Source organism: Lolium rigidum, chromosome 1, assembly GCF_022539505.1.
Source record: "Lolium rigidum isolate FL_2022 chromosome 1, APGP_CSIRO_Lrig_0.1, whole genome shotgun sequence".
Taxonomy (NCBI): Eukaryota; Viridiplantae; Streptophyta; class Magnoliopsida; order Poales; family Poaceae; genus Lolium; species Lolium rigidum.
In genome coordinates, this window is record NC_061508.1 from 276,665,544 (window position 1) to 276,679,611 (window position 14,068).

The 14,068-nt window shown below is 38.2% G+C and overlaps 1 protein-coding gene across 3 annotated transcripts; it reads left to right on the plus strand.

Annotated features, from left to right (window-relative positions):
- The first annotated feature begins 6,305 nt into the window (after positions 1–6,305).
- Positions 6,306–13,682, plus strand: LOC124694482. 3 transcript variants are annotated; one of them, XM_047227469.1, is made up of 10 exons: positions 6,306–6,544; positions 7,255–7,306; positions 8,851–8,924; positions 9,047–9,136; positions 9,969–10,112; positions 10,792–10,843; positions 12,027–12,100; positions 12,553–12,642; positions 13,054–13,100; positions 13,534–13,682. In XM_047227469.1, the coding sequence occupies exons 1-10, from the start codon at positions 6,417–6,419 to the stop codon at positions 13,581–13,583; spliced, it is 801 nt and encodes a 266-aa protein (XP_047083425.1). In that variant the 5' UTR covers positions 6,306–6,416; the 3' UTR covers positions 13,584–13,682. The 3 variants fall into 3 exon arrangements, with proteins under 3 accessions (XP_047083425.1, XP_047083432.1, XP_047083440.1); XM_047227476.1 differs by lacking the exon at positions 13,534–13,682 and adding an exon at positions 13,436–13,495 and having other exon boundaries at positions 6,308–6,544; XM_047227484.1 differs by lacking the exons at positions 13,054–13,100; positions 13,534–13,682 and adding an exon at positions 12,749–12,857 and having other exon boundaries at positions 6,313–6,544.
- The last annotated feature ends 386 nt before the right edge of the window (positions 13,683–14,068 follow it).

Here is a 14,068-nt window from a genome sequence, read left to right on the forward strand (position 1 = left end):
TCATCTTCTTCCATTATAACCCCTCTTTCTCCATGCTTGGTCCAACAATTATAGCTTGGCATGAAACCTCGCCGAGCAGGTGCATGTGAACATCTCTTGAGGAAGAGTAACCCTTCCGATTCTTACAGGCAACACATGGACAGATAACAAAACCCCCCGCTTGTTCGCATTAGCCACTACGAGGAAATCTTTCAAACCCATAGTGAACTCGCCGGAGAGTCGGTTACCGTACATCCATTGCCGATTCATCTGCATTATTATAATATAAAATATATAATTAACCATCATGCATTTGTTAAACTAAATAGCTACAAATAATAGAAATTAAACAAAGAACTACACACATGCATATTTTATCAATGACACATGAAAGGTTCAAGTTGCTAACCGCGATCGAGGAGGAAAAAATAAATGAGGAAGCTCAAGTGTGGCTCCGACACTTCATATCATGTTTGTTTCATGCTTTTGGGGCATTTCATCAAACACCTTGTGTGCATAAGAGGAACCAAAAGCTAACCTAACACCCCCTTGTGAAGTTTGTGAAGAGAATGGCTCCAAATGGCTAAGTGTTGGCTGCTGGATGGGTATATATAGGGGAGGGGCTTTAGTCGCGGTTGGCCTGGCAAACCGCGACTAAAGGTGCCCGAAGGCCTTTAGTCGCGGCTGGCCTGGCCAACCGCGACTAAAACCCCTCACGTGCACCAGCTGGCCACCGAGCGCCCTGAGCCCAGGCCTTTGGTCGCGGTTCGCCTCCCGAACCGCGACTAAAGGTCCCATTAGTCACGGTTAGAAATATTTGGGGACTAATGGGGCTGGATGGAAGGCCCTTTTTCCACCAGTGATGGAACTTTCCATTTTCCTACCCTGCGATGAGGGAGTGCATCTTTTAAACATAAGACTTTAAGTATAAAGCCAGACAGCAATCAAGATCTAAGTACAACAAGTTCTAAAACCACCCGCATGCATGAAGGAGTGCATCTCATTCACATTGACCAGGCCGGTGGGTAGGTGGGGAACGCCTGCTAGGAGATCTACCGCATCAAGCATGACGTTCAGGACTTCAGGCTGATGGACTGACCGGCAAACAATACACCTAGATGCACATGAGAGCACCAGTAAGCTTGCTTTTAAAAATCGAAAACCATACTTCCGGGTCTCTAAAAAGTCCGAAAAACTACAACTAGGTATTAGCATTCAGCAATGTACGCTGAACGTTCATATCATATTAAAGTATGGGGTGCATTTTGGACAGGGTGCTTTTGCTCCTGGGTGCATATGCTCTATTTATTTAAAATATATTTTAAACATATTAAAAAATATAAAAAAATCTAAACAAAATGTTGCCCATACATCTCAACATCGTTCATGAAGCCGTTTCAGAAAAAAAAATGAATTGTTATGTGGCTTGTGCAAAGAAGGCAAAAATCGATGCTAAACTAAGGCTTTTTTTTATGGACAGGCCATAAAAGTTAACTTTTTACTATGAAAATCAAGTGATGATATAGAATGTGGAGATATACAGATTCCATCCCTCGCGTTTGACCGCCAGCGCGGTCGTTTTGGTGCGCGGAGCGTGATTCAATTCCCTTTCGCTGCTGTCTTTTTTTTATCGTTTTCTGCATGCAGTTCCGTACTAATCGCACATGCACATGCAACTCCACTAATACACATTCAGGCCATGCATATTTTGTCGTTTTGTGCAATCCTTTTCACATGCAGTCATGCACATACACCTGCCACTTCCTTTCTCACTAATTACCTGTCACATTTTGTTCTCACTAATCACCTTGCAGATGCACATGCTGATTGCATGCTATGCACCTGCCTATGCGTACATGAATGAATGATTGGACCGGACACTGTGCATGGTGTATTTTGCAATTTCCTTTTAATTGGTATTTTTGTACGCTAATTAATGTTTCCCTTTGAACAATTCCCTTTTGATAATTCTCTTTTTGCAATTCCATTTTTTTGTTATTTTCTGACACTAATTCATGTTTTTTTGAATTAATTTTTAGAATTCCCTTTTTCGGGCTAGTGGTTTTTAGGGGGGGAAATAACGGGTGGGGGATCCACTTGCAACTCAAATGAACTACCACTTGCTACTCAAATTAAGTACTGTTTTAAGTTGTAAGCTAAAAAGTGGAATTTTAGTTGCAAATAAAATTTACTTTTAGGGTTGCTAGGTATTTAAATATACCGTTGATAAATACCGGGGCACCGGGTTGATAACTTGTAAAAAAAGAGTCGCTAAAATATTCTAAATGAAATTTACTTTTTAGGGTTGCTAGCTATTTAAATTTACCGTTGATAAATACCGGGGCACCGGGTTGATAACTTGTAAAAAAGGAGTCGCTAAAATATTCTAAATAAAATTAACTTTTTAGGATTCATAGCTATTTTATTTTTACCATTGATAAATAACAGGTCACCGAGTTGATAGCTTGTAAACTAAGAAAGAGTCGCTAAAATATTCTAAATGAAATACTTTTTAGGGTTGATAGTTATTTATATTTTGATGTTGATAAATACCGGGGCACCGCGTCGATAGCTTGTAAACTAAAAGAGAGTCGCTAAAATATTCTAAAAGAAATACTTTTTAGGGGTTGATAGTTATTTATTTTACTGTTGATAAATAACGGGGCACTGGATTGATAGCTTGTACACTAAAAAATAGTCGCTAAAATATTCTAAATGAAATTAACTTTTCTTAGGGTTGATAGTTATTTATATTTACCGTTGCTAAATAACGGGGCACCGGGTTGATACCTTGTAAGCTAAAAAATGTTGCTAAAGTATTCTAATTAAAAGTTAATTTTTAGTGTTGATAGTTATTTATATTTCCGGGTTGATAGGTTGTAAGCTAAAAAATGTATTATAAACAAAATTTACTTTTTAGGGTTGATAGTTTTTATATTTTACCGTTGATAAATGACGGGCGGAGAGGTTGATCACTTGTCAACTAAAAAATAGTGGCAAAATATTCTTAAGGATATTAACTATTAGGGTCGGTAATTTCTCATATTTACTGTTGATAAATTACGGGTCACCGGGTTGATAGCTTGTAGACTAAAAAAGATTCGCTAAAATATTCTAAATGAAATACTATTTATGGTTGGTAGTTATTTATATTTGCCATTGATAAATAACGGGACACCGGGTTGATAGCTTGTAAACTAAAAAATGGTCGCTAAAATATTCTAAGTGAAATTAACTTTTTAGGATTGATAGTTATTTATAATTACCGCTGATAAATAACAGGGCAGCGGGTTGATAGCTTCTAAACTACAAAAGAGTTTCTAAAATATTATAAATAAAATATAGCGTTTAAGGTTGATATATATTTATATTCACCGTTAATAAATTACGGGGTTGATAGCTTCTAAACTAAAAAGAGTCTCTAAAATATTTTAAATGAAATTATCTTTTTATGGTTGGTAGTTATTTATATTTACCGTTGATAAATAACGGGACAACGGATTGATAACTTGTAAACTAGAGAATATTCGCTAAAATATTAGAAATGAATTTAGCATTTTTGGGCTGGTAAGTTTTTAAATTTACGGTTGATAAATGACATTATTTTAGGGTTGATAACTTTTAGCCCGAAAAACAAGGTGTCGAAACATATTAACATGGGTGCTAGTTTTGAAGATCTCGTCGAGATGAGTTCATTAGTGAAAACGTATCTTAAATTGAAGTTGTCATTTGGGAGATAAAGCATTTTGAATTTTAGAATTTAGAAAGATTCTCGCTGACATCATTCTTTTTGTCTTGTAGGGAATGCATGCAACATTTTTCATAAATAACAAATTTCGTTAAACAATTGCTAGGAAAAGAAATATCGGCTAATAACATGTGAGCTAAAAAAATCGTTAAAATATTTCAAACAAAATTAACTTTAGGGGTTGATAATTTTATACATTTACCGTTGATCACTCAAATACGGAGGGGTTCATTATTCAAATAGAGAGGGTTGATAACTTTTAGCCAAAAAAATTATCGAAACATATTAACATGGGTGCTAGTTTTGAAGATCTCGTCGAGACGGATTCGATTGTGAAAACGGATCTAAAATCGGAGTTTGTTTGAGAGATAAAACATTTTAAAATTTTGAATTTGAAAAGTTTTAACGCGGACGTGAGTCAGAGAAAGGGGAAGAAAGAGGTTTGCTCACGTACGGGTCATCCAATATTTGTTGTTTTGCTAGAAAGAGAAAGCGAACTCGCGCACGGTTAAATTAAAAAAAATTGTCGGAAAGTGACCGCTGGGCAAGCCTTGAGCAAACGATCGCCAGCTAGGGTAGCCTGGAGATATATGGGCTAAAAAAATTCTCCGAATTTTTTAATATTTTGAAATTCGTTTCTTGGGTAAAGAGAGCATATACACCTCGGATCAAAAGTGTATTTCGGTGCATTTTAGGCTACACAAATAAGATAAACTAGACAATTTTCCGCGCGTTGCAGCGGAATTTAATGAACAAATTCTATGCATATATATAATATAAATTAAATCGGTAGCATACATCAAAGGGAGTGTTGTTTAAAACATCTGATCAGTTGAACACACTATTTTGAAAATAATAAGAAGAAAAAAATAATAGGGTGCTGTTCTTTGAATGGACACCATGTTTTTTTGTTGTTGGCAGGCCTTGGTGCAATTGTTTACCTGAAATGACAAAGTATTTCAGATACATGTATGTTAGCCTAGTTTTAGTCATTGCCTCCAATAAAGCACATACCTCACCTCTGCATGACATCTTGTGCACGTTCGGAAGTGAATGAGCGCTATGCCATACATGATTGTAGAACCTGCAAGGGAACTTTAAGGGAAAAGGACAACAAATACAAAATGACATATATTCTGGCTATTAAATTTGCCAAAACAACAGCTATTCTAGAAGAAATACAACTGAAGTAGTAGCTACTCTAGAAAAACAAAACTGAAGTGGCATGGTCTGGCCGGTAAAAATGACTCAAGAGAGAAATTCATAGACCAACAGAAACGTCCAACGTCAGAACAAACAGGAATGCTCAAACCTCTTGTTTTTTTGTCTCAAGCATTTCGTCAAACACCAACATGACATACTGCATCTGGTGCTAATTAAAAACAGAATCAGATATTAGCTAGCATCAAGTAAATCACTTGCGCCGAGCCAGACATGAAAGAACTTGATAGGCAGGCCCGTATCCTAAGGCCGTGCGCTGAATCCTGTTGTCCCGCGCTAGCACCTGCGACAGTACGACAAAAGCCCAGTACAAACAGTGACTACCATGAATAAGAGGTTGTAGTTTTGTATTGGATGTCGAAGGGCTGAGTATCACAGTCCTTGACGCGGGGTAAACTCCAAGATCTCCCATGTCCACCCTTAGAGGTTGAGACGTTGGGGCACCATCTCGAACCAAGTTCTGTATCGAAAGTATGAGCTATGTTGTTGAGCAAGAGTTGTCGCCTTGCCTTGCCGGAAACGGTAGGGCTAGAGGGAGATTCAGAGAGTTGTCATCTTCCTCAGACATGTGTGTCCACGAGTCGCGAGTCAGAGAAGTTGAGAAGCAACATAGCTCGCTAGTCCACAGCACTCAATTTGTGCAGATCAACAGGATTAAAATAGATGGAGGGTTAGAGCTAATAATCATGACGCAAAGTGTCCTTTGGTTTTCTTTAAGTATTATAAGTGCCGCATTGATGCTTGTGGAGAGGAAATGTTTAGCGGTAGTGGGACTGCATGCTAGGTACTCAATGCTAGAAATAAAGTGAGAAAATACTAGTGGGAATTACAGGGGCCAGCGTGTGATTACTGCTGCAAGAACTCACACGTCTACCGGTTGAAAATAGGATTACCTAGTGCTTTTCCCCCTTATAACAACTGCGTCATGCATGCCACCCAAAGCAAAACAAAATCTGGTATTGGAAAGTTGAGTGGATAGCTGCTGATGATGTGGCACCATGGTGAGGTGGATAGCTTGCATGTTGAAAGAAATCAACTTAGTGAGTTGCTCCTATTTAGATATTATAGATTCCAGACCTCACTTCTTGGGCTTGAATCAGGCCTTCGCGCGGCCCGTTCAGGAAGCCCGTCTTGTACAAGCACCACCCACGTCTCGACCCCCCGCCGACCGACCACCGGAATCCGGTTGTTCGCCGCCGGCAACCTCCGCTGCTCATCCTTCTCCTCTGCCACTCCACGAGCCTGTCTTCAAATTCGACCTCCGCGCCTTACCAAGGCGCAGACGGCGGCGGCGTGCACGCCCTACGTGGCCGCTCCTCATCCGCTTGCGCCGCCCCGACGTGTCAGCTCCTCATCCGCACTTCCCTGCTGGTCAATCGACGATTCCTCCTATTTGCCTGCCTTCCCCCCAAACACCCCACCAAACTCGTCCGTCCTCTTCCTACCGCAGTAAGCTCACGCAGCAACCATGGCCGCGTCAGGAACCCTCGTCGTGTACAGGACGCTGTTCACCGCGCTGGGCCTGTCAATGGTGGGCACCCTGGTGTACACCTGCATCACCGACGGCTCGCCTTTTCGCGCGGAGCTGCTCACTCCGTAAGTACTGTTTTCATCTCTCCGCTGAAGAGGGTTAATATATTAGATCCTAATTCTTGCGGTGAATTTTGAAAATCATCTCATGCCTCTGGGGTGCTCCCTTGCGGATCAATAGGAGGCTGTTGTCAGTACGATGCTTCTAGGTTGAAATAGTGTTGTTAAGACTTGCTTATGTTAGTATAGAGTAACCTGCCCTGCCTCACTAATGGTTAGCAACTGTAGGAAGCATTATACTACGTATATATTATGTTAAAGCTTTTTTCTTCCAATTTTGCTGGTACCTCCAAAAGGCGTGATTAATCAGAACCATTTGTAGCTCTTGCGAAGTTATATGTTCAGTTATGAAGTTTAATTTCCTCATTAAATTCAGTTACTGTCTGTTTCTGGGTAAACCTTACACAAGAAAGGCATAAATTGCTTTACCATCTTTACAAGCCTTTAGCTATGGCATGTTTTGTTCATGTCCAGATTTAGTTACGTGTCTTGAATCAGTAAGGCGGTGTGACATGGGATCTAAGGCTTTGTCAACATTGTTGCAGGTTTAGGTAGCTCCTGAGAATGATACGTTTTAAAACAGTGAACTTGTTGATTATGAAAATTGTAATTCTTCTGTATAAGTTGTTCTCGGAGTAGCCAGATAATAGTTCTTGTCCAATATTTACATGGTTTCAAATGATTTTCATATGAAAATTGTAATTCTTCTTGTGTAGGTGGATGGTGACAACACTTGTTGATTTTTATGTAAATGTGATAGCGATTTCGGTAATTCCTCTATCTCTGTATTTTTATTTCCTCTCTGCAAAAAAAATTGGTTAATTCGGATGCTATGTACACAAATCATGTGATGTTTAGAATATTTGGTACTGTAGTACAACAGGTTGCACACATTGTACAAGAGTGGACTACAACATAGCTATCAGTTTTTTTTGCTATCTTTATTGACTAAATTAAACTATTGGACAAAATATAGTAATCTACCATGTAGTTGATGAAATTATCGTAGACTTATATTTTTGTGTGAGTTTCTTGTATCGATTTTTTTCCCTTTCCGTCTATACGACGGTAATTCAGGAATTCTCAAATTTGGTACCTTATGTGTAACTGCATTGCCTTATTTTTTTTGGATGAAACATAGATGATTATACACATGAGTTGCCACTCAAAGATGAAATTGAATAGTAGTTCAAAATACCCCTTGCATTAATAGCAATGTTATCCTTGGCACACTATTTGGAGATTGCAAAGATATTTTGTATTGATCCCTAGCTAGATCACTATGGAGTAAATATCATCGAGCGGACAGCAGATTTGCATGACCTACTTTGGAAAGCAACGAGACTAGAGATGGCAATTTAGATGAATTTAATGTTTCTTCCTGTTGATAGATTATGGTCTCTTTATATAAGAGTGCCCAAGCAATTTAGGCAATTAATTACATTTGCAATTAACAAAGCTAACAATAATCGCAGCCAAGAGATGAGATGTACCCTGGAGATAACTAACTTTCCAACTCCCTAACCAAGCTAGGAGACATTCTACTATAACCTTGTTCAGATACATATTTGCAGTCCAGCTGTGTTCTTCTGTTTTAGCATAGCCGGTATTCTTCTGTTTTATCCAAACTAGTAAATTAGCATAGCCAGTATTCTTCTGTTTTATCCAAACTAGCCATTTCCCTTGATCAAATAAATAATTTTTTGGAGTCCATCTGTTATATGCATATGGTCATGTCTTCGACGGCATGTGTCCGGACCTCCCAGCAATCAAGGTTGCCATGAAGACGGAAGCTAGGTCATTGGCATCAGCCAGAGATTCTGGGCCGCAGCTTTTCCTTCTATATATGGATGCAAAAGCGTTGACCAAGGGTGAAGGTTCCCTCCCTCTGCTATACATTGTTAGGTAGAAATGAGACATCTCAAGTATTTTTCATGCGAATAGCACCCCGTTTAGTCCGAATGCACACCCGGCGATTCGAACCGGGGTGGGCGAGCTCACCACCGTGAGTTCAAGCCATGAAGCCAGCGCTTGGTTCTGTAGGGGGATGCAGGCCTTTCCATACGTGTGCCTTTTTGTGGGTTTGTGGACATGTATGTTTTAGCCTTCTTCAGTTTGTGACTACAACTCTTCTTCTATCATTGGATTGGGACACAGTCCTTGTGTTTCCTCAAAATGATGCTTGTTTATGCACGGATTGAGAACTAGAACGTTGTCTTAATTTTGCTATGGGTCTAAAAAATGTGGACTTAAACATCTGTTTCCAATTTTAACTTGAGATTGAAGTGTTTTTTTCATTTATGGTGTTTCAGACTTGGGTTGTCTACAAGGAAGTAAACTGGGTTAGTTCTGTCTTCTGGGTAGTTCTGTTGTTTTGTTTCGGCAGGTATGCTTCCTCTTTGCAAATAATCTTGTGTCCTCTTGATTTATCATGGCTTCTTTCACAGTTCTGTTTGATTGGAGGTGCTTTATTCTGTTTAATGTGATCATTTTCCTTTTCTTTTTCAGTGCTACTACATGTGCTTACATAGTTACCAAGCTATTTGAGATAACCCCTTTAGGGCCTTCGCAAGATCCACTTGATCATTTATTGCTAAGGTATATAATCAAATTCTTGGCTCTTGATAGGGCTGCATGGAGATCAGCGACCCATGTGTCGGAATCTTAGTTTACTCTCCTTTTCCATCTCATTCTTGTTTTGGCTTCCTTTTATTTCTGCTGGGTTTCATATCTAGCTTACCCCAATGCTTGGGGAAAAGGCTTTGATGTTGTTGTTGTATATAATCAAATTCTTCTCCATTGTTTGCCGGATACTGATACATCTGAGTCAATTATTTTGTCAACATCACAATACGTGATTTAATAACTGCAATTCTGAAAAAACCCGCATCAATTGGAAGTCGTTAACATTATATCAGTAATTCGTGATTAGCTTTGATGGCATTCCTTCACATCATTGTTTACTGATACTTGTTCTGTTTACTATGCCTGCATTAATCAATTCTTATGCCATTATTTGGTACACTGAGCTCAAGAAGACAGCTGTGCTCTTGGCACTAACTTATTCCATTATTTGGTACACTGTTAGTTTCTGGGCTCTTGGCACTAACTTATTCTGAACTTCTAGTTCCTTGTCCTTGCACATAAAGTAATAGCAATAAATAATGTCAAGAAGACAGCTGTGCCAACATGAAATGAGTAGTTTTCTGTAGTTTGAACAAAATGAGCATGTGGAGTCACCTTGTTGGTACAATGCCTCTGCTACGTTCTACTGTGCCACAGTTACCCACTACTTTTCACTCAGTGAATAGGGAGGAATGAAGATGATTGCATTACTGCACATCAAGATAAACTAAGACGAGTTTCAGCTCTTCTATTTTCTGCTGACACTAATATCAAACTTAAACTGATTATACATCTCTTTTTTCAGGCAAGATAGTTTACCAGAAAGGAAGTGTTCTTTTGTCACAGTTGGGAGAACTATTTTTAGCATTTTGGGCATACTCATGGCTGCGCTCGTCACATATACTGTCATTACAGATGGCCTGCCTTTTAGGAAGGATTTGTTGACACCGTAAGTGATTACATTCATAATTCATATTCGTCCTTTCTTAGAACTATTGATTTGAAGTATTGTGTGTCCAGGTAGATGTAGCAGATAAAAGAGCTAGTGATTAGGTACTAGATTACAGAACTTTAATATGCACAAAATCCCTACGTATCTTTAAAATATAAAGTAAAGCATTATATATGGGAATCGTGCTAGAACCCAATCAATGCTTCTGTCCGTGAGTACCTAGCTGTGTTACTCGGACATGGGCTTGTGTGTATGTATCCAACTCAGACGTCCAATTTGGTAAAAAATATTAGACACAAAATAACACTCAGAATCTAGCACCAGTGTTAAAATCGAACACAGATTCGGCATGCCTACTCGGCAAAGAAATCAGACAAATGTGTACGAGTAACATAGTACTACTTGGTACTCACCATAGTTGTGTACAAGACTGCAAGCTATTCAAAGTGAAAAGAGAATCGTTAGAGGCATGGCTCAAGTAAATCTTGTATGATGCTGACTTTATGAACTTACTGTATATTTTCCATTGATTTGACAATGTAGCCACTTATTAAATATATTTTTTTATTCATTATGCAAACTTTGGAAAGTTCTCTTTGGTATTTTTGCTTGGGTTATCTAATTTCACTGGTATTTGCAATTAGAAATCTCAAATTTACAATTCTCTTCTGCACAGGTGGATGGCTGCAACCTTATTTGACTTCTATATAGATGTCTTTGCAATATCGGTGAGTCATCTTCAAATCTCAGTAATTGTCCAAAGCAATTAGAGTTTATTTCATGGGAACTGTGCATAGTTTTATCTGACATACAAACCTATACTTTTAAAAGAAATTTCCAAACTACACATTCTTTGACATACCTGCCAAAAAATGATATTCGTACTCAGTCAAATATAAAAATAAGAATCAATTCATGTTTGCAACTCACCAGCAGGGCCCACATATAAGTGACATATGGTAATTTCTTGCCTACTTATTTACATGAATCAGTGGATTACTAGTAGCTGACAGCCTGACACTGCTAAATGGATGGATGAGATTTGAGATATTTAGCCCGTACAGTGCTACTTGGTAAGTATGATAATTTAATATTTAGCCTGTTTGGATGTTATGGCAGCTTTGTCCCAAACACCAAATGATAAATAACCATGCATCATTTCAACTTGGATGCATTGATTTTTTTTACTTGAATGGATGTTATTGTTTGGTGTTAGGTGTTTCAAAAAGTGTGTACCTTTTTCGAAAACTCTCTTTGGCTCCCGATCCATTTATTTTTGAAAATTCTAAAATCATATGTACAAGTTCAAAAACAAATCTGAAAAATATTTCTGGATGTAGAGATGTATCCTACAAGCATGCAAAATTCTTTGTATTCTGGGATACACAAAAATGCCAAAAGTGTAGATATGAGTATTGTGAACAATGCACATTTTAAATTATCAGTTTTTTCCATTTTGTGTAGCCCAGAATGCAAAGAATTTATTGTGATCTTGTAGTTTTGTGGGATACATCATACATCATTGACTACATCCAGAATTATTTCAGTTTTTTGAAACTTTTAAATATGATTTTGATTTTTCTTAATAAAGGAATCACTGGAGCTCGGGAACCTCGGGAACCAGAAGTCTCCACTCAATTTTTAACAGACATTCCAACCGGAACCTAAGTTATTAATCTATAATATTTTCTGTGTACACTCCCTACTTTTTTAGCCCCTCTTAGAAAATTTGCAATGTCATCATTTTTTATTTTCCTTGACGGTGATTATATTTAGTATGCTCAGTAAGTTCCATAGTTCTAGCTACTAGCTGACAAAGTTTATTCTTGATTGGTAATGCACTTTCTTGTATTTTACTCCCTGATGGGCAACACAAGGCCAAATGGTTAATCTTTGATGATATGTCTACAGGTATGGGTTGTTCACAAGGAGTCGACTTGGATCTCATCAGTCATTTGGATATGCTTGTTGATATGCTTTGGAAGGTATACAAGTCTTGTTTGAGGCTTCCAACATACACGGTCTTAACATATCACTACATAACATATGAGTCTTTATGGTTCATACAACTGTGATTTTACCGCACTAATTGTCAGAACATCTGCTGCATCTGCATATTAACATAAGATGCAATTAGTACTAACTGGAAATAGATTATTTTTGTCCATTCTGATGACTTATTACCGCCAGATGTTTGTTGTGATTTAGCATAAAGTTTTTATGTTCATGCTAGGTGTGAGACTCATACATCTTAATACTCTAAGAGTGGCTGCTAGGAATTTTTTTGGTTCACATGTGGGAGGCATTTTCTCAAGTACTATATTGTACAACTGTAATTATGTAAAGCTGTAGTATACTGTTAATCAGTGCATGCAGCCTCAAGTATTAATTTTTGTAAGCAACATATTTACTCTTATCCTCTTTTTCTTTGTTTTAGCATCACAACATGTGGCTACATTGTGGTCCAACTTCTCCAAGTATCATACGAAGACCCAATCTACCATGTGCTGCTGAACTCTCATAGCAAGTATGGAATTGCACCCTCTCAATAATCCTTGATATTCTACGGATCTGGATAGCTTGCACTTGTGTAAACTCTGCTTGACAGTCATTTATATCTGTTTGAAATGTAGGAAGATTTGAATATATTGAAGAGCTATGATATGTTTTGTACACAATAAATTCTCTCTTATACCATAGCATGCAGCAATAAAGGGTATGAGTAGCGATTAGTGGAGTTTATTGCTTGATTGAATGGCATAATATTTTTGGCAATTTCTCTGCAAAATGGGCCACGCTATTTGTGAAGTTGAGTTTATTACTTTGATGTGTTCATGAAGAATGCTCTATTTGTACATATGATTCAGTTGCTTGGTAAATTATCTTTCTTTATCACTACTGCAGTCATGATCCTAAATCATTTAACACTTCTTTTTAGGCGAATCATAAATCATTCAACACAATCGGTGCTAAAACCTAGTGAAGGTCAGTAGCGACTTTCTTGATACGTTGGATAATTGCACTCATTGGCAAATAAACTGTTGAAATCAAAGCTTGCATAACCTTTTTATTTGAGGCATCTCGCCCTTGTGTGTGGAAGCATCAACTCAGGGCAGAGAAATCCTTCAACCATTTGCAATATTTCGTATTCCTTGACTTACAAGGCGTTTGTTCTAATATAAGAAGAAAGTTTCTATTCCCTTCACTATATTTCCACACCTATGTGTGAAGGAGCAGTGTACACAGTTCCTCCTTTTCTTTTCCCAGCCACCTGATATGCCCTATGGGCCATTATGGTTATTGATTTATACATCTTGTAGTTCCAAAATCGCCCACATGAGCAACTATGATTTTCAAGGAGAATTTTGCTTGGCTTCTCATCAGAATGAACTATTGACACTTGCTTATTGTGGTGAAGATATTCGAGTGCAGAAGCTACATCAACAGTGGTATCTAACCTTTGAATAAGACTGGGCACCCCATGGATCCCACCTTGCTAGGAATGAGGCAGATAAAAAAGTTGGGATCTTTCCTGAGCATACCACCCCTTTGACTGAAAGATTAACATCTAGGAACAAATTTAAAAAACTTCAAGGTAATTCTGTTGCAAGGCTGCGCCATTCCATTTATCTGACCAGAACAGAACTGTGTCACCTGCGCCAGTAGAGATCCCAGAGACTTTCCTGTAATTATGAACCAATTTCATAATATCTCTCCATGAAAAGGAGCCAGAGAGTTTTGAGGCAACTATGAATGAAAAAAAATGGAGCTGTTTGATGGGTAGAGCTTCATTCATTTTTTAAAAAAATCTAAAATGCCCACACCACCACTCCTTTTTGGTTTACAAATCATCTCCCAAGCAGACAAGGTTTGCTCTGGATTGTTGCCTCTCCATAAAAGGTGCCTGATGACTCTGTTGAGTTACTTGGTAATTCCAGGAGGGAAGATTGTAC

Excerpts from the sequence above, each read along its gene's own strand:
- LOC124694482 (XM_047227469.1), top strand. The coding sequence starts at position 6,417 with ATGGCCGCGTCAGGAACCCTCGTCGTGTACAGGACGCTGTTCACCGCG. Across the intron at positions 6,545-7,254 it reads CGCGCGGAGCTGCTCACTCC|GTGGATGGTGACAACACTTG; the intron begins GTAAGTACTGTT and ends CTTCTTGTGTAG. Across the intron at positions 8,925-9,046 it reads CTGTTGTTTTGTTTCGGCAG|TGCTACTACATGTGCTTACA; the intron begins GTATGCTTCCTC and ends TTTCTTTTTCAG.